This window comes from Oreochromis niloticus, linkage group LG7 (assembly GCF_001858045.2).
Source record: "Oreochromis niloticus isolate F11D_XX linkage group LG7, O_niloticus_UMD_NMBU, whole genome shotgun sequence".
Taxonomy (NCBI): Eukaryota; Metazoa; Chordata; class Actinopteri; order Cichliformes; family Cichlidae; genus Oreochromis; species Oreochromis niloticus.
In genome coordinates, this window is record NC_031972.2 from 1,238,745 (window position 1) to 1,264,761 (window position 26,017).

Here is a 26,017-nt window from a genome sequence, read left to right on the forward strand (position 1 = left end):
TAACAGCGTTAAAGTGTCTGCCTTGAAGGGCGATCCCTGTAATTGTGTTTGTCTCCTGCAGACCTCACGCACAAACTACACAAACGTCATCCACACAAAGCAGTGTTTGAATTATTTCGTGGCATGGTATTTTTTTTTTTTTGGTCTAAATTTCAAGAGAAAGATTGGAGTTATGACACTACACAAGTTTAATGAAAAATGTATTTTTTCATAAAATTGTTTACAGTATAATCAGGTTTATTGTACACTAGGCTAACAAGTTTCTCTCTGCCATTATAAACTATCTTTGCTTAATGTAACACAGCAAAGAAAATGCTTTCTGCAGACGTCAAAGGTATTTAAGAGGAGAAGAGTTCCTGTGCTGTGCTTTACTCTGGTTGCACTGCATGAATGACCAGTAGCCGTGTGGATTATAGTCGAGATATCTGCCTGATTAAGCTATAATGACACGATTTCAGATAGAAAATAGTTTTTAGCTGCAGGAGTGTATGATTTATCTGCTGCTGAAGTCCGCTTGTGGAAGGAGGGTTCATAAACTGTCCAGTGTCCCTCACTCTGCATCCTCACTTAATCCCAAAGCGCTGTTACATACAAGGACGCGTCTTACACGGAGTCATCCATTAAGTCTATTACAGTTGCCGTCACCTTGATCCCAGACGCACCAAACTCAAGGAAAGAAGAAGACGAGGAACGAGTGTCGGCAATCAGCAGCGCTTCGGCTTGGTCAGCCATTAATTTCCTGTAAAACACCTGGCTGTATAGAGACGTATAGACGACAGAGCAAGCCACGGCGACCACGATAAAACACGCAGCACAAGCAGCCATTGCCACACCGTCCCATTTGTGGGTCGTCTCCCTCGGGACCGCCGTCTCCTTTGTGGTCACATTGACGCAGTCCCTGCTGTATCCAGGCTGCGCTGACACCACCTCAACACAAACCTGGTAGCGAGTGGACGGCTGCAGCTGCTTGATGTGATACTCTTTGACATCAGCAGGAAGCCTGGCTGTAAATGGCATCAAGAGGTGGCGGCCCTCTGCTAAAATGGACCAGTTTAGTTGTGAAAGCAAAGCGCCTGTGCTTTCCCACGACACAACGACAGAATAAGACTGGACAGACATGATATATACATGTAAAAGTTGTTTCGAAGGCAGGGCAGTGTATCCATTCACTGAAATGAGCACAGACTTTAGGTCTGCCCCGACAAGATTGTGGGCGACGCAGGTGTAGGAGCCAGCTTCCTGCTCCGTGGCATCGTAGATGTCGAAAGTTCCCTCTGGGTGCATGTAGTACTTGTTGGAAATACTGCCAGCCATGACCCTGACACCCGACGGTGTGACCCAGTAGATCTCGGGCTCTGGTTCTCCAAACGCCCGACAATGCAGTGACACTGAGCTCTCTTTGCTGATCTCAACTCGATCCGGGAGGCTCCCAGGTGAGATCAGGGGAAGGCAGATCTCCGTCATCTCCCTGAAGTGCACCTTTCGGACGTGCTGCCCTTGGTACTCTGGAGGTTCCACGCAGAACAGCGAGTCGGGCTCCATGAAGCGAACGGTGGTCCTGTTCGTGTTGACCCAGCGGATGACACAGTCACAGCGGATCGGGTTGCTGTGCAGGCTCACCTCTCGCAGGTTGGGCAGTGACTCCACGGTACTGCGATGAAGTCCGCTCAGGGAGTTGCTGTTGAGCATCAGAGTCTCCAGTCTGGGGAGCTTGTGGAAGGCCCGAGGGTGGATGTAGGACAGCCTGGGATTGTTTGTGGCCTCGATTTTTGTCAGCTCCGGCAGGTTGTTCAGAGCGAAACTGTCGATGGAGACCAGCTGAGGCATGCTGTTGATGCCGAGCTCTTTGAGGTGCAGCATCTCCATAAAATCACCTCTCTGGATTCTCTCAATCGGATTCTTATTCAAATCCAGAAACTTCAGGTTCTGAACTCTTGTCAGAGCTGCTCGGGGTACTCGATTAAGCAGGTTGTCAAAAAATGAGATGCTCTCCAAATTGTCGAGCCCGACCAGAGTGTCATCGGGGATTTCAGTCAAATTCATCCTGGCAAGCACAAGGCTTCGAAGGTTTGCCAAGGGCTTAAAGTTCATGTCTGACAGGTGAAGGATGGGGTTTTCTCCCAGCATCAATATCTCCAGATTGGGGAGAGGCTGAAACCACTGGCTGTTGATGCTTGTCAGTCGATTGGAATTGAGATGGAGCCTCAGCAGCCTGCCCAGGCCCTGAAAAGCCCGGGAGCTAATGGAGAAAATCAGGTTGTGGTTGATGTAGAACTCCTGGAGGTTTGGGAGGGAAGCGAGGCAGCTGTCAGAAAGCTCCTGAACCCAGTTCTCCTCCATGTGGAGTGACAGCAGCTGGGGGAGAGACCCCAGACGAACATCGCTCACCGAGGAAATGTTATTCTGGGACAAGTCAATTTCAGTGATGTTGGCCAAGTAATCCAAACTTTTCTCCACATTAACAATGTTGTTCGTCTGCAGCAGCAGCACCTGCGTTTCTGAGGGGAGTCCCTGCGGTAGCGACGACAGGCCCAAGTCATTACAGTCCACGGTGGTAGCCTCGGTGTAAATAGAGCTGGGAGAGAACCAGGGTCGTATCTCGCATCGACACAACGCGGGGCAACAAGCAGCCCCCTCAGAGGCCAGAACAAAAGCAGCGAGAGACAACTCAGCCAGCAAACAAGCCACGACTGCTGCCTCCTTCATCTTGGCACCGTATTCCCTTCAGCCAGTAATTGGCCCTTATGGAGTCAGCTGTTAGCGGTGTTAACTTCACAAATAAAAGCTCATTTGTTACTCCAGCAAGACAGAGCGGATTTCTGCTGACGCCTGGTCCCCAAAGCTTTGGCCCCGTTGTCTTCCCGCTCTTGGCAAAGAGAGGCAACCTTTCAGCTCGGTGTGTGCCAGGTTGTCTCGCACGCTGTGATGTGTCAAGGTCGATGCGTCCTTCAGGGAGCGGTGCTGAGAAGCTGAGGGGCGGTGGAGGAGTGCTGAGGCTCTGGCTGGGGACGAATCACTCTGCCTTCCATCATTATTATCCTCCGTCGCTGTCACTGGTGTCAGTTTCCATCTGGGGAGACGGGAGAGAAAGAGAGACCGATATAACACGCTGCTGTTCGGAAATATTGAGAAACATTGCCTGGGATTACTACTTCAAAGTTACATCACAGTTTCTCTGTTAAAATGCAGTAACGTGGGTGGATATTAGACAAACCCCAACTTTCAATGAGGTGACTCGACCGCTGTTGTTATGTATGTTTTTGGATAAGTTTGAATGAGCACATTTCCACAGCTGAAGGGTGAAAGGCAGACGAGATGAAGTTTTTAATTTTCTTTCATTCAGCTAAAACATGGAGCTCTGAGATGATGCTTAAAAATGTTAATTCAAGAGGCAAAACAAGTCCTCGCTTCTTTCCCCTGTGTTGTAATTAACAGATTCTCGCCGCCCCCTGAACCTCTCCTCTGCTGTGAACAATGCAGCTGTGCACACTTATCAAATCACCCACACACAAAAACACGATGCAGGCAGCCGCAGCTGATGCGCATAACCTCGAGGTGTTGTAGACCCGCCACAACTATCTGTCGTGCAAGCTTGCCGCAGGTCTTGTGCTGCAACTCCTGCGCCGCTTTCTGCATAATTCATGAGGCGCTGAATCAACGTTGTCGGTACAGGTGACAGGTCTACAGCGAGCTTTGCCTATGTCGACTGCACGTATTGATGTTTTGATTAATTTGTGACCTTGAGTGCAGAAGCCACAGTTGAGTATACAACAGTAGATGAAGCTGTCAGTATGAGCTCGAGCAGCCGGCTGCTGATGAGGACGAGCTATGGCACTTCATGCATATATTAGCTTGTTTGTGGCGCTCTGTGTGTTCAGGTTTGCAGAACTGAACGTTGCTCTGTCACTTATTCTCGTTCCTCGTTTTTTTTATAGCGCGCTCTTTTAAAACCCTTAAGTACTTTGTTCTGCACGATGGCTTTGATATCTCCTAAAAATCAAGTTTCTAAACTAAGCACTAAATTAAATTCTGTTACATCTGCATATCTGGGGCTGACGTTAAATACACCCGTTGTTCTTCGAATTACTGTTTGTTTGTTTTTTAAATTCCCAAATCCAAAAAGCTACAAAAACAGATTTGTGGTCAAAAGTTTCCATCTAATGTTTTGTTCACTACATCCTGTCAGATGGCCCCGCCCCTCCCTGAGCCTGGTTCTGCCCGAGGTTTCATCCTGTTAAAAGAGAGTTTTTCCGTTTCACTGTCGCCAAAGTGCTTGTTCACTGGGGGTCGTTGGCTTGGATTGATTGTTAGGATTTTCTCTCTACCTTTCACTATGAAGTGTCTTGAGGCAGCAGTTGAATCGGTGCTTTATCAATAAAATTGAATTGACCTGAACTGAAATGGTGTTATTGCCAACTATGTGCCAACTATATATTTTAACTGAGATTTTTTTTTTTAATTAAATGTTTTCCAAACTTGCACAGCCTAGTGGGAGGCAACCTGTGCAAAAGACCAGATGTAAAGCAGGTCAAATAAATAGGTACATATTTTATGGTAATGTTATTTTTTAAAGTCATAAATGACCACTTGCAGTACCTTCACAGCCCACACAGGGGCCTGCACCGGGAGTCGGGGACGTAGAGGCGTCAGAGCTAAAGTTTGACATAATCGTATCGAAGTTACTTTGTATGAAAACAAAAGTTAACTAAAACACAAAGCTCCCTGAGGTGATGTACTTCAGTTCAGCGGGAGCCAGGCACTGGTGCAGATGTTTAGTGAGAGTGTTTATGTTGTAAAAAATGAATGAAAACTAATCTGAAAATTAAAATCATGACTTTAATAATCCTGAATGTTACTGACAGATGAAGCAGTAAAATGTTCCCGTGCAGTCATCACGGTGGAGCTTCTCTGTCTGCATCCATCTGTGTGCAGCAGCTCGCTCGGCTGCGCTGACAGCGTTGGAACCAATGAATGTGCCGATCAAGCACTTTCAGTCAGTGTGTAATTAGGCTGTATTGGACACTTATATTTGTACCTTCTGCCTTACGAGGCTCACTTCAAACTGCGATCATTCCTCACTCGTCTCCGCTTTGCTCATTAAAGCGCTCGCGGGCGTCCATCGCCCAGAGACGACAGGGAGCTGCTGTGCTGTATCTAACCTTACAGTTATGTAAATGCCTCTTCACAGACATGGAAACAACAGCGTCGTCTATAGTATTTAGGTAACAACAGAACCAAGCTCTCTGCCAATGAAGCGAGCGTGGTAGGAATGTTAAATGGAGGTTTAATTGTGGATGTTTTCTCTTTTGGTTGGAGAGCGCGCTCTCGGGAGACGCCGCCGTACGTTAATTTAATTTCTCCTGTTTACCTCGGCAGTGCTCACACACTCATTTCCCTCTTATTACTTAACTCTAAAAGCCTGCAGCGACTTCTTTCATTTCCCCTTCACAACGGTGCCGCCTTTCATCATGTGACAGTTTAAACGTGGTTATTGTTTTAGTTTTTATTGAAAGAGGAAGTGATGGAGATTCACTGTCCACTCTTTATGTGGTGACGTATGTAAGGCATCACTAATTTCACTGCTGTTAAAAGCTGTGTCCAAATTCATGGGCTGCATCCTCCTGAGGACGCATTTGTAGACCAATTACGTCACAGCGGCACGCCGAAGGCTGTCCAAATTCGTAGACTCCTCCGAATGCAGCCGACAAATGCGTCCTCCTTTTCCCGGAATTTGAAGGATGGGTCCTTCGTGGCACACCATATCCCAGAATTCATAGCGCGGCCCAGCCAAACTCCAGTTTCCGGCAATGGCGGCCGCTACTAAGTTTTAAAATATAAAACTTATAAAATAAATAAGTTTTAAATAAAATAAAATAAAACTTTATTAATCCCCCGGGTGGTTTTCACACAGCTGAATAAACGTCAAACAGAAAACTGATTAAACAGACGTGTGAGATGGTCGAGAGTTTACGCCAGTGTCCTGTTATATTTTAGATAGCAAGGAGCAGACGGCCGAGTTTATTAAACTCCACCGAGACAGCGGTGACGCTAATCAGAAGGCTAGACCGTCCAATTTCACAGCCATTTACTTCCGGCCTACCCGACCTTCGGAGGACCCGGCCCACGTAGACCGCGAAGGCCGGGTCCTCAGGAGGATGCAGCCCATGAATTTGGACACAGCTAAAGTGTGAAGGCCTGCTCACTTACACACTTAGACTTTCCACTAATCACTGTTCAAAGTAAACCTTCTTGATCTGGGGGTTTAGTGTTTTAGCCCCGCCCCTTTTAAGCCAACTTTCTTTTGATTGGCTGTCTCAGTAACCATCTGAAGCAGACCCTCCAGAGACATTTTCAGTTTTCAGATTTAAACGTATGGACAAAAACTAAAACAGGATATTGTTTGTTTGCTTCACTTTGATTTGTTTAAGCTCACGGTAGCATTTCACAGTTATATTCTTTCAAATCTAGTTTTTTCTCCACAGCTGGTGTTAGAGACGCTCAGTACAGAGTGATTGAACCTGAGTGTTTATAACAGTCTGAAGCGTCACCATCACCACTGGATCCCTGTATGTACACAGTATACATACAGTGTATGTACACTATACTGGATATATACTGTATAAATGCTGTAAAAAGTTTTTGACCCCTTCCTAGTTTCTTCTTATTTGCGTATTTGTCCCACTTTAATTTTTTACAAGATCAAACAAATTTTAATATCAGACAAAAATGCCCAGAGCAAATTTTAAAAAAAAGTTTTTCAGTGATTTCAAAGCCCTGACTTTCTCACACAGGGCAGGTTTGCATAGTTTTGGTCTATTAATAAATGAAAACATCATTAAAATCTGCATTTTGATGCTGATTTTATTTGCAATTTCCACCAGGTAAATTTAGGAAAATGACTCACAGTCTCAATAAAACCATCCATCAGTCTCATGAGCTAAGACCGGTACTAAACTAACAATATTTCCTCTGCATTTCTGTTTTATTTTAGTTTTTCAAATTCCCCAAATCATTTGTTAGATTTGTTAACTACAGTAACCTTGGTCTGAACCAACTACACCAAGTGCTGCCAGTGCAGAAATAACTGGGAGGTGGATTTATACTGGAAAGAAAATCCATGTCTGGGGACACGATTGTTATTTAGGTCAGTTTCATACTAGTTTGATATTGTTGTCACTAATCATACGTGCCATATAAACATACTGTCTCAAAGGTTGGGTTGAAATGAAATGCTTTTAAGGCTTTTGTGCGATACTTGTTTTTAATATTCCACCTCTTTGGTAAAAAAAGGAAATTCTTCCTTTGAATTCTGGAATAAAGAATCTTTTTGTGGACGAGTGTAAATGCTGTATTCATAAATTCAGGCACCTGTAGCTCTACACAGTTAATGGCATGACTAATGTTTCTCGTCCCGGGTTTAAACTTTCATTAAAGAGGAGTTTTCAGATGTGACGGGCCTTTCACAGTTCCTCTAACATGTTTAGCTAACGTGTAGGATCACTGCCCGCTGCACAGAAATGTCACGACCTCAGAAATCAGCGATTGTACTCTCCGCATTATTTTTCTTTGCCGGGAACAGAAGTGATTTCTGCTGAGCGAACGGCCGGCGCGATCCGGCCACGGGACCTATTCCGGCTCACTCTTTGCCAGTGCAGCACTTAGAGGGAGAAAGACCCTCCCACTGTTGATAAAAGTATTTAGTAATGTATTATACGACCTGCATACAGACCTGGGAGCTGCTCTGTTTAACCCGGTGGGACTGCAGGCCTGGCCACTTTTTTTAAGTGCTGAGTATTGACATTTGGCGAATGGATTAAAGCAGCTCGAATGTGAAATATTTATGCATTTCTTATACAGCGGGGGGAGAAGCCAGGGGCCACAGCTCTTAGGGCTCCGCCATCCTAATGTGGCAGACGTTTCATAAAGTGGTCCCAGTTCCCCATGTTTTATTCAGGACTCGCTGATACACACGGCTATACGCAGCCCGCTGCTAACACCCTCCTCTGAGCTGCTGTTCCTGGAAATGTCTTGCTTACATCTTTGGAGATAGATGTGAAAGCAAAAACCAAACTGACTGCCTGCTGGTTACACTGAATGTTTTTCTGCTGTTGGAGCCTGATCGTAGTGGTGAAAGTGGTGATGGTGACAAACTGCTCACCCAGAGGTTGACGTGCAACTTCCTGGCAACACGAATGCACAAGGTCGCCTGCTGAGAGGCAACCCGTCTCCAAACAATCTGCCACCGATTGCTGACAGTTTAACTTAAATGTTGCAATCAGTCAGAAGATAGCAGTTTACCACCTGTTCCAGGGTTCCTGAACCTGGACCCTGTCGCTGACGCATTAAAGCCATAATGTCAGCTTTAAAGGGGTTCATTGCACACGGTCGCGATAATGTTGATCGTGTCGCAGCCTCAACCGCTCTTTTTCCCTCTGTGTAGCATAAACCAACCAACAAAGGGCAGAAAATCAAACGTCTAAAAACTTATTTCAGGCGCTGGATGAACCGCATCAAAGCCCAGTACAAGATTAATAATAAAAATACATTTTTGCAAATGTAACTCATGCAAAGCTACTCTAGGAAAGTCCAAAAATAAGAAGAACATGCCAAAGCAACAGGTGGCGATATGATTCTAACCGTGTAGAAATGTTGGCCAATCAGAAGCCTAGGAGCCTGGGAGGGAAAGACTAAACAAAGATGGCGCGTAGCAGCAGTCTTTCTAAATGGAGCGACAATAACTGTGTGTGTACATGTAAGTGTGTAAAAACTGCAGATAGTCTCTATCTGCCATTGTAGAAATTCATCTCACGTAAACAATAAGGTGGTGCACACCTTTGTCGTTGTGTGACTACATCTCAGTTTTCAGTGATCCAAAACAGCACAGATAAGGCTGCGTTTTTGGATGTAGCCTCAAACAGATAGAAAAGGAGCTCTTCATCATCTAATGATAGTTGACAGGTTATGCTGTTGTTGCCATGCAGATACTTTGGGACATTAGATTTCTGTTACAGCTCCAACAGTAAATTCTTAGTGGTCAGGATACTAAATCATGAAAAATTAAAACAGCTCTTCCTGTCTTTGCTGCAGGTAATCTGCAAACACTTCCTCACTGTGAAACAGACACGTGAACGATGCGTGGAGCTGCTGCTGCGTCACAGCATCGGTTATCACAAACACCTGATTGCAGTTGTTGCTGCCAAGAGCAGCACATCCAGTTTTTAGGTTTAGGGAGCGGTTACTTTTGCACAGCACTGTAGCAGCACAGAGCAAGGTGAAGAAGCCAGGCTGGATAAAAACAGCCACGACGGCTGCCTCGCTGATGAGAACATGAACTGTGGACGTCTGAACATAAACAAATGCGATTCAAAGACGTTTTTAGAGGTCGTCTGGTGAACCTTTCACGACGTCACCTGATGGGGGCGCAGGTGAGAACACAAACGCGTGTCTTGATCTCTACATTAAAAACTGTATGGATCATATGAGTGAACGGTTGGACTCGGGCCTTCAGCCTCAGCTACGGTTCTGTACAGGAACATAAATCTTTGTTTTCTCTGTCGGTTCGACTGTTTTTGAGCTTCCCTCGTGTTCATTCGTCACATATCTTCTCCATCACGGTAGCGCACCGAGCAGTGGGAATAAATAGGAAAAATAAACAAGCGCTGACACGTTCTCTGAATAAAATTTGCAGTGAAAGTGTCCAAAACACGAGGTGGACAGTCAGATAAATGACTCTGTGTTTCCAGAATAAACTGTTTGCTTTCAAGTTACTAATTAACACTTTTATTCATGGCACCGATGCACCCGGCCTTTCTTTTCTATAGATTGCACATAAATAACTCTCCTCCCTGCAGACAGATAATCGCCGTCAGATTCTCTCTCATCTTTATTAGCTGCTGTGTTTTCAGTCAGCTGCTTTGTCTCCACTCTGCAGGCGTCTGTCCTTCAGTCCCTGGGCTAACACAAATGCCTTTAAGCAAAATACTGAACACCCACCGGCTCTGTGTTTGCTGACCTCTGACCTCCCTGTGGGAGGGAGAAAACTACTGCAGTGTAAGAAAACCCCATGAAATAAGCTCATGTGCTTTTTCCCTTCAAGGACATCTCATGCAGCAGACCTCAGCCTACTGTATGAAATGAAAATGAATTTCCGTGTAAGCAGACGGTAACAGATTTATGATTTCTGCTGATTTATCACAGTTAATCTTTGTATTTTCACAAACAGATTTCCTGTAATTGCCAACTTGAGCCCATTCGATCATAAATTGATAGCAGACTGCGTCTCATTGCCACTTTAACACCATCTCCATGCACCAATGTGGCGTTGGAGACGGCGACTGAGTGCAGGTGGTCGCAGACTCGGTCCTCGTCGAGTCAGCCATTTTTTAATCTGACAAGTTAACGAGTTCATTGCAAACGTTTGCAATAAATTTTGTTGTGCCGTGGTTCACTAAGGTTTTCAGAAGGACGTCTGGTTTTTACCTCCATCTAAAAACGTGCTGCCTTAAGTCTCCGCTGATCTCACCTGGACCCACAACACCATCGCCCTGGTAACGAAGGCCCAGCAGCTGCTGCACTTCCTCCGTCTCCTGAGGAAGAAGAACCTGGACCAGGAGCTGCTGCTGGCCTTCTACAGCTCCTCAGTGGAGAGCGTGCTCTCCTCCTGCCTGGTGTTTGTACTCAGGGGCCATGACGGAGAGGCTGCACAGAGGGTCATTAACACCACCCAAAACATCGCTGGCTGGAGGCCATCACCACATCCTCCTGTCTCAGGTAAACCAGGGCCATCACAGGTGACCCCTCGCACCCCACCCACCAACTGTTTGACCCGCTGCCCTCTGGTGGGCGCCTCAGGCCAATCAGGTCCCACACCTCCAGACTCACTAACAGCTTCTTCCCTCCACACCCCACCCTGCCCACCTCACCAATCAGAGCCACGGTCTGAGTATCGCCCATCAGTCAGGCCACTCACACATATACGCAGTCCTTTTCTTTTCTGGTTTTCCATATATTCCTCTACTGTGTTATTTATTCCTGCTGTCTTACTATTTATATTTTATTCCTGCACAGTTGGTGTGGAGCACTCATAATTTCGTTGCACATGTACAACAACAATAAAGGCCTATTCTATTCTATTCTATTCTATTCTATTCACCATGGAATCATAAAGAACAAGAAGCAGTCTGAGAGCACAAACCTCCACTAAGGCAGCGTTAAGAAGTTTGTAGTGCAGTAAGAATAAGTGACTACATTATCGATATCTCTGTGGATACAGCACAGGTGTAGCATTCTCTTTGTTGTTTAGTCAAATTTATTTAACAGTTTAGGAATAAATTCAATTTTTTTAAATGGTCATAACCAGTTATTATAATGTACATAATAAACTGTAACATTACTCAACTACATTGTAATGTAGTTGTATCCCATTCAAATGTGTTGTGTACCTCTTTGAAATAGTTATATAAAGCATTATTATCACTTTGTCTTTCTTTAGATCTGTTGACCTTGAAGGAGAGGTCGGAGGTCAAATGTGACATGATATTTTAAATCCTTATACGGTCTCTATGTTGACAGTACACATGACATGTGTAAGAATCAAAGTTTCTGAGTCATGAGAGTTTACATCAGTTTTTAAATGGATCATTAGGTTAACCATGCTCCGCACCCCTACAGAGTTTTATCTGAATTCATTTAAAAGTATTCCAGCAGTTTTGGGCCAAATACGATGAGTTTGAATTGGAGATGCAATGACTGCAACGCTGCAAAGGGCCAGAGGGTGGAGCCTTCTTACTTTTTGGTGCGTTAGAGAGGAGAAATTTACGCTGGTGGAGATTCTGCACGTTTAATGGACAGTTGTATGAGACCTGACACGTTAGCTCGATTTTTAGTACTAAGACTAAAGGACGACTCACAAACACTCTCAGTGAACTCCGTGGGGTTCAAGCTGTCATCCCTCCTTTCACTGCCTGACACCAAAGCCAACAAGCCGGGGATGAACCTGCTGCATTTAGAGGCAAAAAACTAAAGACGACAAGTTCGTAAAGTTTCCTGAGAAACTTCAAGAAGTCCAGATTGCAGCGAGAATTTCAGCTCATCGATTTTGAGAACAGCTTCATCCTGGATGAGTCTTTCTGGATCTTTCAGGACTTCTGCATAGTCCGCAGTCGGTTGTGGTAAATTTGGTCACAGCTGCAGAAACGATGTGGAAATGCAAACCAAGGAGAACCTCCTGGACTGTTTCCAGCTGAGGTCTCTGGAACATTCAGTGCACACCACGGCCATGACTATGCTGGAGCATATTGGCATTTTCCTCCTTTAGATGATTTGTACCCGAACACAAAACTAGGGGTTTAAAATCCTCAGAGCTAAAGAGGTAGCGCCTGAACATGCTACATCCATGTCTCCACCGTCACAGCACTAAACTCGCCTGATAGCCACCTCAGTCTCATCGCAGGCAGGTGATTGGCTAATCGTCCTTTCCTCACCGTGCGCTTTTTGCACTGTTTTCCTGTTTTGTGTCACATCGCTGGGCGAATCACTCAAAGAAAGGACTCGACTTTCAATAAAAGCATCTTTTAGAGGCGAGCTGTACCGAGACACGTGACGAACGATTACAGCAGGACAAGCTGTTTCTCGTGGCACCCGAGTTCACCTTTGAAGACGGATTTTGTTTCTGGGAAATAAAACGCTCCATGCTTCGTGTAGGAAAAGGGGTGTTTTTTTGCATTCCCGTGCTTTCTACCGAGCGGCTCCCGTTCTAATAAACCTTAAGATCGTTAATAATTGAACATCTATTTAAAAAGCTGCTGATCCTACTGGGTAATTACGTCTCTATGTGATCGTGAGGCCGGCTGCAATCTGGACGTATATAAAAGCAGCACACAGTGTATACACAGGCACACACAGACTCAGGTTGGTGTGTTGGATCTTCCATCTGTGCTGTTTGTTCTGGGATAGCTCTGTTTTTCTTGATCTTCCCTCTGCAAAGAAATCTCTGTTTGGTCTCCTCTGGTTCAGCAATTTCAGACATTAAATGCTGTTGACAGGAAGTGGCCGGTTATATTCGGGCCCATCTGTTAAGTGATGTGTTAACTGGTTTAGCTGGGAGGTGTGGAGCTGTTCTGTGTGGTTAGGATTCATTAGACCGACGTTGTGATGGCAAAATGTTGTTTTTTAAGGCGTTGTATATTTTTATTGTCTAGTTCCTTGAGAGATTTTAAGCGCTGTTAATCAGACAGATGGAGCTGCTGATGCTGAAAATAATGCTAACGTTAGCAGCACTGCTCTTGGCTTGCTTGTCTCCAGTACTACCTTATACACCGTGATAGTTTTTGCTGGTATTATCAACATGTTCTTAACCTAAAACCATCATCCCCTCTCAGACCTAACAAACAGCAAGCAAAAAAAAAAGCCTTTAAGTGCCAAAAAATGCAGTTCCTCTAATGACCACTAGAGGCTCCAACACTGACAGTCCCCATAAACTATGATGTCCAGCAGAAATAATCATGTTTACAGCCTGGTCTCTGTACACAGAGAGGCAAGTGCTGCCATTGAGGCCTGAAAGTGTGTTTAAAACATCTTTTATATACAAAGATAATAATAATGTCCCCATCGAAAGTCCTGAAGAGGAAGGTATTGTCACAACTGGTGGAACAAGGCAGCGATACAGGACAGTCCTTTGTTTCCAGCAACCAGCACAAAAAAAGACTGATGCTGAGGTAATCCTTAAAACAAATGCATAAAAAGCTTCGGCGTGCACTTCTGCACACATTTAGTCTCTTGATCTTCGTGGATGTCTTAAAAAGTCTGAACACCTGTATTCTGTTACCTTAATGCACGGGACAGTCATTCAAACCCGAGACCATTATTAGTGTAATTTGACACATACAGCGACGTCGCTGAGTGAGGATGTATTTTAGAAAGGTTCATCTCTTTTTCTTTACCTGACATGAGTCAGCGCTGCAGTAATCCTGTGCAATTCATATTGATTTATATCAAATTAAGGATGGTCCTAACACTGACATAGTAAAGAAACGACCTCAATAAGCAGCAGACTGTCAGGTCCCAGAGTTCTGGACTTGTGGGGGTTTTTTTGGGTTTGGGGATCATTTAGAGCCTTTGTGTTAATTATTGTCATATTTCTGAGTTTATTTGGTTTATCCTCACAGCGGCTGTTTCCTGTGTTTTGTCTCTACTTTAATTTTTCACTCTGACTGATTGGCTTAATTGTCTCGCCGTGTGTTTTGGTTTTTGCCAACTCTTGACAGTTCGTCTTGTAATCGGAAGGTTGCCGGTTCGAGCCCCGACTCGGACAGTCTCGGTCGTTGTGTCCTTGGGCAAGACACTTCACCTACCGCCTACTGGTGATGGCCAGAGGGGCCGATGGCGCGATATGGCAGCCTCGCCTCTGTCAGTCTGTCCCAGGGCAGCTGTGGCTACAACTGTAGCTTGACTCCACCAGTGTGTGAATGTGAGAGTGAATGAATAGTGGAATTTTAAAGCGCTTTGAGGGCCCCGAAAAGTGCTATATAAATGCAATCCATTTTTCCCAGAAGTAAAGCTGAGTTCGGAGTTCACTCCCCGTCTCTGGAGTCCAAACGCCGCCTGCCACACAGCAATATGATTCCCAGAGTTTCGTTTCTTACGTGGGAACAAGAGCGGCTCGATTAGAGAAACAAAACTAAATGTCACGACATGATCTATTTTAATTATGCTTATTGTCATGTCCATAAACAGAAATGGTAACATTTATTGCCCAGTTAAAAAATACGGTGAAATAAATTCACACTGAAAATTCCTTCATTTGAATCCTTGGACTGTGTTTTTACAGACATGTCCACTGTGCAGTGGTATTAATACTCCCACACATGTTTTTCTCTTCTAAAGATTTATAAAAGTCTTCAAATCTGTACAGAAATGATGGAAAATTGCCTCTTTTCTGGGTTTTCTTATTTTCCTAGAAGATTGAAACTCACCTGTGCCTGTTCTTGTGCAACTGTATGTTCAAATCCAGGAAATTCTTAGTTGCATAAAACCTTTTTTTCTATTATAAATTGTCGTAGGAAAAGTGCAGTAGCACTCTTATTCTCTGCTATCCTGAAAACTTGATCGGTCCTGTAAAAGGATTCTGTAAAAGACTGAAAACTGAATTAAACTGAATGAAATTTTGTCTTTTGGATCAGAAGAATTATGTTCGATCAGCGTGCAGCTTCGCTCCGATCGATTGGACTCATTATCAGCAGCTCAGGTTAGCAGCAGACAGAGAGACACAAGCAGAACAGTGTGTACCAGTTTCCTGTATCTCCTCTTTTTATTTTAATTGATTTCTCTGGGTGTTATTGGCACGAGAAGGGGAAGACGATGTCACCAAAACATCCAGATAAGATCCGAATTCCCGCATTAAATCCCCCGTTCCCTCCCTTCTTTCTCTCCTCCCTCCGTTTGCCATTGATTTACGATTAAACCCATCCCAAGCGAGGCCCATCCACCCATTTATCCGCTCTTCCTCCCCTCCTACCGCACGCGCTCCTTGTTAGCATCACCAACATTAGAATTCTCACTTAGCCTCCACTCCCACGAGTCGCACTTCTCTCTTTAATCAGCAGCCAGTCTTGCTGTTAATTACGCTCGCAATCACATGCATGTGGAGCACATAAACACAGGCGGGTTAACAGCCCGACCTCTGTTTGTCAGTTGACGACGGTACATGTGTAAAGCTAACCGTCTCCTGTGTGTTCAGTGCGGAGGAGGCAGCAGATGGGTTTTTATATTGACTCTGACAGGTCGCTAGATACAAAGCTGATGGTGCTGCACTGCATTTCAGACTGTTTCATGTGTGGCTCGATGCTGACTGATGGTGGGCAGGGCCGCGGGCTGTGGAAGCCCCGGGAAGACTGAGCAAATACTAAAGCCGAATGTTAACACCCGGCGAGCGGCGTGAAACTGTTGATTCTGCTCACAAACGCTGTCGCAGCAGAACCTGTTCTAATTGCCCTGCCGTGAACTTTAACCTCTGCCACGCTGACCGAGGCCTGTACACGCTCCTGGGTTTGTTGAACGCTCTAACTTTGGGGTACATTTGCTGGGACGTCCAGTCCTGGGAATACTGGTGACTGTCTTCAGTGTATTCCACGTGGGAATAATCTTTCCCACTGGAACTGTTTGGATTCGTATCATTTTTTCTGTATTTTAGGAATAAATCAATCAATAAACCAGGCGGTGAAAGATAGATGAGCAAACCTGTCAGTCCAAACCTCCAGAACACAAACAGGAATAAAACTGGGAACTATGGTTTCTCCGTTTATGTGACATGTTGAACTTTTCCAGCACAGAAATCTGAACGATGGATAAAGCTGGGTTCAAAATTCCTTTTGATTTGGAGACAAAGGTTTTTACAGAGGGGCTTCTGGGTGTTTTGATCATTTCATGAAATCCATGAAATCCATTTCCTGCATGCGTCTGTCTAAATCAGGCTCGGAGCGATGTAGGAACAAACATTTAAACATCCAGAATGCCAACCGGAGGAAATCACATGGACCTTACGGTTCACCTCGCTACGCTGGAAAAATTATTTTCGGTTACGCTGACACGTTTCCGTCAAACATTTTACACGGTGATTCTTTTTATTACTTAATAAATCAGAAAATATTCTCAAAAAGACGTCGGACAATTTTCCTGTGTTTCAGGAATGAAACGCTCCGCAGATCTGTGTGATTTATGATCCCCCCGAGCCCGGAATAAAAGTGAAAAGTTTGGTGGGTGTCAGCGGTGCTGAAGTGGAGATTTGTGGCCTCTGACGTTATGGATTGTAAATTAAAGACATTTTTATTGCAAAACACATGTTAGTGGTGAAAATCCATCAACTAACATCACCATGAAACTTCCCCAGCTGATGCATAAAGACTGGTGTGTCTACATGTACAGAAATACTCTGTTTAAATAAGGAGGCATTCTGTAACTGTATAATCGTGGTCATTAGTGAGCTATAAAGTTGCTTAAAAAGTAATAAAGAAGCCAGGAAATGATCCTAGTGTGCATGCTTTAACGTCTCAGGTAGCTGAAGGTGACCTTCAGTTACTGTGAGTGCCAGAGTCAGAGCCCTGGCTGATTATTAAAGGAAGCTACGGCCCGTCCACCGCCCTGACCTCCTCACCTACGCTGGCCTCGACCAGAATCAGCAGATGTGAACGGGAGGAACCACAGTGTCTCCGTTTCTGTTCAGCTCAGTGCTTCATTTTTGAAACAACCTCCAAACAATAAGCCCAATTTCCAGCATGGGGAGAAGAATCAAATAAACATGATTAGCGCTGATTTGTGTTGGGCAAGTTTTATTCCGCAGCAATATCCTGATGTATTAACCAATGCAGACATGTTGATTTTCCTGGCGGCGCTGCATACTGCGCAAGTGGTTTAGTATAGATAGTATAAGTAAATCCATTTATGAACACGGCCACAATGAGAGAGGGCCAAGAATACATCGTGATTCATGTGACAAATGAGTTTCTATCACCATTTGTTACAGACTGCATTTGTTTTTCGAGAAAAGTCCCCCTCAAGCATCGATCTGAGAAATGGAGTTTCCAAAAAATGATGAATCTCATACAAAGTTTTAGACAGAGCTGCAGCAAACGTTGCTCTCCTTCTACACCTGAGAAAGATGCCAATATCTGCCAGACACATTGAAATGCAAAGAAATGCATAGAAGAAAACAAGCAGCAGCTTAACTTTCAACTTTTTCTTCCAGCTGAATTTAATTCTGCCAAAAACAAAAAACCAGCTGAGTGTAGAATTATGCCGAGCAGCCGTGGCCCACTCAGAGCTTTAATCACAGCTCTGATTAACACCAAACTAAGATGAAGTGTTTTCTTCTCTGTGATTTATTTTGATTTTCTTGTTAACAGCTTTCCTTTTGACAACAGCAGGAAGCTTTAATTTCAGTTCTGGGGCTTTATTTTATTAGTTGTGACTTTTTTTGAGCCTACATATGTTTTTATAAATATTTATTATATTATGAAACAGCAGAAAATATTTGATTTATTTACCTCAAACAGATGCAGTAACATCAGAGAGCTCTAGTGGGCAGCAGACTCCACTTTGAGAATCACCAGAGACCTGGGAACTGCGATGTCACCCACGGGTTTTAGACGTCTCACTGTCACAGTTTTAGCCGTGGCCATGTTGGCTGTATGGACTGTATGGGGGCATCACACAGGCACAGATACCTGCTGAGTGCCAGAATTCCAAAACTGGAACTCTGCCTTCCTGTACAGTTTGTTGCTACAGTAACCTCACAGCAGCCATATTATTGGTCACATGACGTCATTAAAAGGCTCCAACAGCACAAACATGGTCCAGACGTCCAGTTCAGGGGCTAGCCGAGGTGAACCCTAGCAGCTACAGCCATTTGTGTCACCGTACACCTGTCAGTCAAAGAAGCCACGCCCCCCCCCCCCCCCCCCCCCAGTGAGCTATGACCAAATGTAGCCCCGTTACCTACAAAAGATCTAAACCATTTTTTTATAGCAGGCTGTAGCTGCTTCCATGTTCTTCTTGAACATCTCCTGGATGTCCGTGTGGGACTTTCTCTTTATTTATTGATTTCAGTAAACAATGTGATCGATTTCTGTCACTGCTGGAGCCTCTGGTGGCCGTTAGAGGAACTGCAGTTTTTGGCACCTTTGAATTTTTCTTCTTTTTGTTCCTTTTTCTGAATGAACGCGGTCCTGCGGAGCTGGAGCCAAAGAATGGCACATTTCCAGCAAGCCAATCAATGCAATGGTGCAAATGTAGAAAGTGAGTGGTCGTATGTACGCTGTGTAACCGCTCAACTGGAGTTGGACAGGTCGTTAAACCTGCAGGAAACTGAGTTGCAGTGTAACGGTTTCACGCCGTTCATTCCAGCACATGAAGTCTTAAATACGCATTTTAAGGACATGCATGCCGTCCACTAGATGGCGCTTGATTTAGGCTGCAGCGCTCGGATAAGTGAAAGCTTGGTGTCAGATGATGTTGGATCATTATTGTGAGCCGGTTTACTGGAAGGTTTTTATTGTTTCAGTGAGATGTAGTTTAAACAAATGGATATAGAGTTCAGCACTCCGCAATTATCCTTTTGTTACTGGTTAGACTTCAGCGTATCTAAAGTAATGATTATTATTCCTAATGAGTCTGTGCTTGATTTGCATGTTTGATGGACAAACTGAATGTTGATGCCTAAAATCCAGATTAACTGTTGGTGCGTTCAGAGAATGAGAGGATGGGACTTTATCCCATCAGGAAAAGAGAGAAGACAACATGTGGTTTGTGGTGTGAGGTGAAGCTGGGGACTCCTGTAATGATATGAGTCCAATAAGTCCCCACAGAATAATTAACTTTGTGCTCCGAGTGAAATTGTTATTACCTGGGAGCTGCGTGGCTCCCTTAAAAACATGTGATTGTGATAAATGGGTCCAAACGTGCTTGTGTTTGTCCTCCTCTTCACACGAGGACTGAGTCTCGGTTTAAAAGGCCTGCTGTCATTATTTAATTAGGAGGATTACTCCAAAGTGACTTAGTGCTGTTATTGTCAATTAAATAAAAATAATAGGCTATTTTGCTCATGCAATCTAATCAGTCCAAATGTGCTGCGAGCCCCCTGAGAAATCACGCCACGAAAATTAAGGATGAACGTTGACGTATCGCTCTTGGAGCTCCGGAGAGGGCTGCGTCTTTAAAGTGTCCACGGCCGACGCTCCGAGGCGCTCCGAGCCTGACGCTGCTGCATGTTGACGTGAGGAAACTGAGCTTCGGCGTACTTGACCCCTGTTTAGCTGGGCAGGGGGGAGAAGTGCTGATTTCAGTCTGAGCACTTAAAGACGCCTCAGTGCACTGCTGTTAATTATGGAGGAGGCTTAGATACAGCGGGAGTGAGGACGGAGGAGGGAGAGAGGGAGGCAGAGAGAGGGGCTGAGGTTCTGGCAAATTAGGCAGGCGGTGGTGGAGATCACCCCACAGCCAATCCTGTGACCCCTCTTTCTCTCCTGACTCACATCGCCACACCGCACGCCGGCATCGGCCGCCAGTCCACGAGAGCTGATGAAGCCCGGGACGCTTTCGCCTCATTGGGAAGCGTCCCGGTGGCTCGGTTTCCTGAGGGGAGGGTTGTAGCTTTCGCGTGTTATCACGAGTCTTTCCTGCTTCTCGTCACTTTGAAAAGATACAAAGCCCCCCTGCACCCGCCCTTCCCTCCTGCTTTATCCAGGCTTGTTGCACACTCTGCCTTTCTCTGACTTCAGGGATGAACCTGTGGAGTGACACTGACAACACCGTGTCCCCTCACGCTCCGCTGCAAGACACCAAAGTGACAAAACACGAAGAGCGACAAAAGTGACGAGGCGTCCTCACACCCCTCCAGAACGAGGGAGGCAAAATCCCCCAGCCCTGTTTTCTTATTCCCCTCAGCTGTCAGAACCGCAGGCTTAGTCGCCACAGCGCTCAAGGACTACCGCAGTCCTGACAACGCACACACACACACACAAACAATCACACGCGTACACGGACACATTCCCCCAAAAAACACACAGGGCAATCAAACACTCACCAGCAGAAAGTAGGAGCTGTATCCATCACATCCTGTGCACCGAGCAACAGCAGATGGACGGCAGGTATTCCTGGCATGGTTGCAGCGCCGCGGAGTGTGTGTGTGTGTGTGTGTGTGTGTGTTTTATTTAAGGCGTGCAGCGCTGCATTTTAACATCCAGCAGAAGCAGCTATTTTCTTGTTTTCCTCGAGCATCTCCAAGAACAAACGTCTTCTCTCTTTGGCTCTCCACAGCGACAGAGAGAGGAGGGAGAGGGGGCGAGCGACAGACACTCACACAGAGAGAGAGAGAGATCAGGAATTAAAGAGAGAGAGAGAGACAGAGAGACACTGAGAATGAGTGATCCTTCCTCTCCTCTGCTGTTAGAGAGGAGATCATCCATCACTCTATTACACACACACACACACACACACACACACACATTCCAGCTCCCCTGGGAACTGCCAATGAATGTTCGCCTTTGAAGCTGTGGATGAATCTGATTGGTTTAGCAAGCTGCCTGTCAGTCATGAACCCCTGTATCCCCACGGCAACGGAGAGGAGGTGGTGATGGAAAGGGGGTTTGGGGTGGAGGGAGGTGGGTAGGAGGAATTAGAGACAGAATCTGTGGAAGAGAAGGATGGACGACAGGGTGAGCTGGTGAGGAGGAGAAAAAGATGGAAGATGATGAAAAGTAGAGACCAGAGGAGGAACAGGTGGAAGAACAGGCATGATGGAGGAGGAAGGGGAAGCACTGTCAACCTGCCTGGGAGGGGTCATAGTGCAAGTCACAAAGGTCCAACAGGGACAGACGAGGGTAATTCACAGACTGTATATAAAAGATGGGCATTGCACCAAGTCTGAAGAGTTTAGCTTCTCTGGAATAGAGATTGAAAATGTGATGTCATTCCGGGGTAAAACCGCAAAGGATTCTGGGAATGCGTGACAAGCGGTACTAGTGCACGCAGGCTTTCACATGAAAACAGTCAAACAGCGATAAAAAGAAACACAAAAAATGGCAAGAAGCTGTTGTATTATTAACTGCAATAGCCGGTCGCATGACAGCCACGGGAAGCCGACGGGTAAAGAGATCAGTTGTTATCGGATTACGTCGTTGAAGAGAAATTGTTCAAGCTGTGTTTCCGAAGTAACAAAGACCCAGCGGGTGGCCTGGATCGCAGCCATTGGAAGACCAAATATAACGTCCCAGAACACTCCAGCTCACATGTTAGTCTGCTCCAAGCATTTCCACAAAGGTAAGTCTTCTGTTGTAGTTTTTACGTAATTTATCATAACATAATTGTTGATGTAAATAAGTCTTATATTGATTTGAATTGAATTTGAATTGACCATATAATAATAAATATGTGTGTGATGAAAGTTGGGCAGCACGCTGACGTCCTTACTCCGCTCTGTATGCTCGTATGGGTCTGACCCTTTCACTGCTTTCATTTTTTCCTCATACTTTTTTTTTTGCCTTTTCGTCAAGTCTGTCTTTGTACGGACCTGCTGTGTTCTCCGTCGTTTTGTACATAACTGTTTTTGGGGCAAATAAAATGCAAGTAGGGATTAAAACCACAGAATTAATGATTACCGGTGCTGGAAATACTAGCGCTTGATGCAGTATTTTGATTTTGTTGCCACGGGTACCCAACATGCAATGCGCGAAAGTCGCGTCGTCTGTCAATCTCTATTGCCTTACACCTGCATTCTTTCCTATGACCAGCAGGGGGCGACTTCTCCGATTGCACAAAGAAGTCTGACTGCATAAAAGTTGAACCTCAGCTCAGTCGATCTGGGGCCTGATGATCTTATGGCCTCGTTAAACATTTCAAGTCGTATTGAATACAACCTGTCCATCCATCCATCACAGGTGGAGCGGAAATGCCCAGACATCCCTCACAGTCACAACCAATCCACATCTGACAGTTCAGTAGCTGCAGACAAACATCTGCAGCGATGTGGGAAAAGCGATTTGGTTCGATGACTCGTGTTTCACAAGATTCTTTAAATGTGGCCTGGAAATGTTGAGGAGATCCAGTTTGTCAGTCATGCTGCAGTGGGCATTTCACCTGCACCGTTTGGCTCCACCTTAAAGGGTTAAGGATCACAGCACAGCTGTGCAAAAGTTAATAAGTGATCATCTTTATAGTAAACCTTTCCCTCTTCCATGATGACACTTCCCACATCCAAAGGACACGAAGGTTACTAAATGCTTTAGATGCAAATGACGTAACTCATAAACTACTAGAGACTTGGCATCGGTGCCACATGGTGGTCTGACCACCTGTTTAGATCGATCATGTGAAATATTTCACCTGCACGGCTCATTTCCAACAAGGAGTTATTTAATTCAATTCAATGTTATTTACACAGCACCAAATCACAACAACAGTTGCCTCAAGGTGCTTTATACTGTAAGGTAGACCCTACAATAATACATATAGAGAAAAATCCAACAATCACATGACCCCTATGAGCAAGCACTTTGGTGACAGTGGGAAGGAAAAACTCCCTTTTAACAGGAAGAAACCTCCAGCAGAACCAGGCTCAGGGAGGGGCGGGGCCATCTGCTGTGATCGGTTGGGCAGAGAGGTCTTTACATGCTCTATATTTGGTACTGTTACAGACATGCATTTTTTTAAAATTAGTTTTATTTTGATTTCCATCCTTTGCTGTTATTGAATAACACCAAGAATATCCAGTTCTTTCACTGATTATACTATTTTTGCCACATAGTTGGTGTAAGAACACTTTCAAATTAAATGTTCTCTCCAAACTTTAATCAGCAGGTTCAACTACAAACGTTTGCTGGAGCTCTATCTAAGACTGTGGGGGAATTTCTTTGAAAGATAAATACAGTCTGTAACATTCATTCACGTCTGTGTGCAAATAGAGACTGGACCTCTAAAAAGATCATGGATGCATCTTCTGGGTCTGCACGGTGAAGCTAATGGAGGCACCTTAAACAGCCAGGCTTTCTAATGACCAGCAGGGGGCGACTGCTGTCTTTCAGGAGGACAGCATGTTGTATAGAAGTGTAGAGGAAAATGAGCCTATTGCTGTTTTATTCTCTGACCTCAGTTAACACAGCTGATGAGTTTATGGTCTCGGTTACTGGATACAACATGATTATTTTATTATTTTTAATATTAGAGCTTAAAAAATAGATGATGAAGTGGTTGGTTTTGGTTTTAGTCACATTCACCGCTCGCTTCAAAACACAAAGATGGCATTTGGGCTTCAAGCTCATGCTTCTGTAACCAACATGTGACATCACAGTGGCTGTGTACATCTTTAGTTACAGTCTGTGTGTGGACAGGTTAGTGTGAGGCGTCCTCTAAGGTAAAATGAAAGTGCGGTGTAACTGCTGCCTGCACACTGTTCACCACTGCCACATGTTCACTGTCTCAGTGTAGCTGAAGATAAACACACAATCCAGGAGTCGCTGTTAATAAGACTTTTAAATCAGAGGAAAGAGATCTTTCATACATTACAGTAATCGTGTTCATTCAGTGCTGCTGTCCTGAGGGTTTGCTCCGCCTCACTGCTTCGCAGATGTTTTGTGGAGATGTTCTGGGACTGTTGGTGGAACATTAATGGGCGGCGGTGTGTCCTGATGAGTCGGTGGTCTGAACACCGAACTTCAGCATCTGTTTGATGTCAGCGCCACGATGAGCGACTAATAAAAAACAAATTTAGCTTTTATTTTGTTGTTTTTTGATGATCAGATAAAGAATCACTCATTCTTCCACTTTAGATGCTGTGGATTAAAGGAATGCTGAAATGTGCAGCGTGTTTGAATCCAGTGTGATCTGATTCGTCTCTACAGCTGTAATGAGCCAGAGTAACAGCTGAGTTTGGGTAGTTTGGTTTGTAGTGTTGCAGCTGGTTGAGTAAGGCAGTGAATCAGAGATGAAAGAGCTTAGATCGATTCCTGTCAGACAAAGAGACACAAAGAGAAAAAACACGTGAGCAGAGATTATTCAAGCCTGATAACCCGACTTATGCCAGCATGATCTCACAATGATTCAGAGAGCTGCATATCTTCTCAGGACTGTTCAGCTTTCTGTGTTTTCACGAGTCGCCATAAGTGTTCAGCGGGGTCAGGGGGCCACCGCTGTATCTCTGTGCTGCTGTCCTTACAGTCACTGAGCTCTGCCTGGCGTTAATCAGCACTGTCTCCAAACTACTCTCTGTGTCTTAGCTGAGGCTGTGCAGGACTTGTTGACCATCAACACGCTTGGTTAATTGGATTAGAAACTGGTTAGCTACCAGTTGGTAACCACCTGAGACCACCAGTCTTTGGGGAAAATGAGCATTCCCAGACCAGTTGCTGGGTGGTTGCTGGCAGTTGCTGTGAAATCAATTGCTAATCACCAGCCATGCTGCCTAAAGACCAGTCAGTGATGCCATAGTAACCACCGGTTACCAGGGCAAAATGTGCGCTACCCAACTGGTTGGTGAGTGGATGCAGGAAGTTTCTTGCTTTTGCTACGTGAGATTGGTTGCAAAGAGTAAAAGCTGTGCTTTTAGTGTGCTGGTTTCAGCGGGAAGGCACAACTTTTATTCCATTCCCAGTTTGCATCGCACTCTTTGGCTTCACATCTACTTGGCAAGTAGTTTGTGTTCAGACAAGTCTGTGTCTTCCGTGCAAAGTACAGGCAACCACGGCAATCTGCTAGAAACCAAAGCCAGCACAGCGAGGTTTTCTATGCAGCAACTGGTTTCTCCAGCAACCAGTCGCCAACCAGTCAGGAAATAGACATTTTTACTTAGCAATCAGAGGTTAATTCTTCATATTGGTTCAAAAATAAAATAAAATTTTATTTTTAAAACAAGGATCTGGGAATATTGTGTCAACATAAAATAAAATAACCTGTGTCGTCGGTGTCAGCCCACCTCTGGATGAACACTACTGCCCCCATAGTTAAACGTTCAGTGAGCTGGAGATGGAATACGAACATGAAATTAATATTTCCTACTTTTAAACAGAGAAGAAAGTCCATGTTTGGATGTTGGAGGTGGTGATGGAGTGAAGTTTGAATCACACGCATCATCAAATTTTACTTTATGAACATCTGGTGGTTGGTTAAGTTTAGAAAAGATCACAGTTTGGGTTGAAATCCAATAGTTGCCACTTCTTTTGTTGGGGGGGCGGGGTCAGGCAGAGGTTACTTGCAAAGTCGTGATGATCATCACAAAAGATCGGACTGGATGACGACACCGCCTCTGTGAGGGGAAGCCGTAGCAGCAGCAGTAGTTTGATGTATAAAGTAAATGCTTTATGTTTGCTGTATGAGAGTAGACTGACCTATAACCACAGAGCGATGTGTGACCACGCTCTGCACCGGCGTGTGGACGTTAACCTGCCGCTGCGAGCCACACTCTGACCACGCTCTGCATGTTGTCGCCTATTTACTTCCACATTTGCTCTTGTTTCCCCTCCAAAGAAGTGGTTCA

The 26,017-nt window shown here is 44.9% G+C and overlaps 2 protein-coding genes across 6 annotated transcripts in view; one reads left to right on the plus strand and one right to left on the minus strand.

The window, feature by feature from the left end:
- The window catches only part of immp2l (inner mitochondrial membrane peptidase subunit 2), a 211,776-nt gene that overhangs the window by 122,292 nt on the left and 63,467 nt on the right, over positions 1-26,017 (plus strand). The window contains exon 1 of one of the 5 annotated variants that reach the window (XM_025909184.1): positions 10,514-10,770. The exons of the other annotated variants lie outside the window; for them this stretch is intronic. Coding sequence (XP_025764969.1) covers positions 10,687-10,770 — 84 coding nt within the window. The 5' untranslated portion in view covers positions 10,514-10,686. Of the gene's footprint in view, positions 1-10,513; positions 10,771-26,017 lie in introns of those variants that run through there. 5 annotated transcript variants of the gene reach the window in all.
- lrrn3a (leucine rich repeat neuronal 3a) lies at positions 165-2,856 on the minus strand. The gene has a single exon (XM_025909181.1). The coding sequence runs from the start codon at positions 2,704-2,706 to the stop codon at positions 604-606; it is 2,103 nt and encodes a 700-aa protein (XP_025764966.1). The 5' UTR covers positions 2,707-2,856; the 3' UTR covers positions 165-603.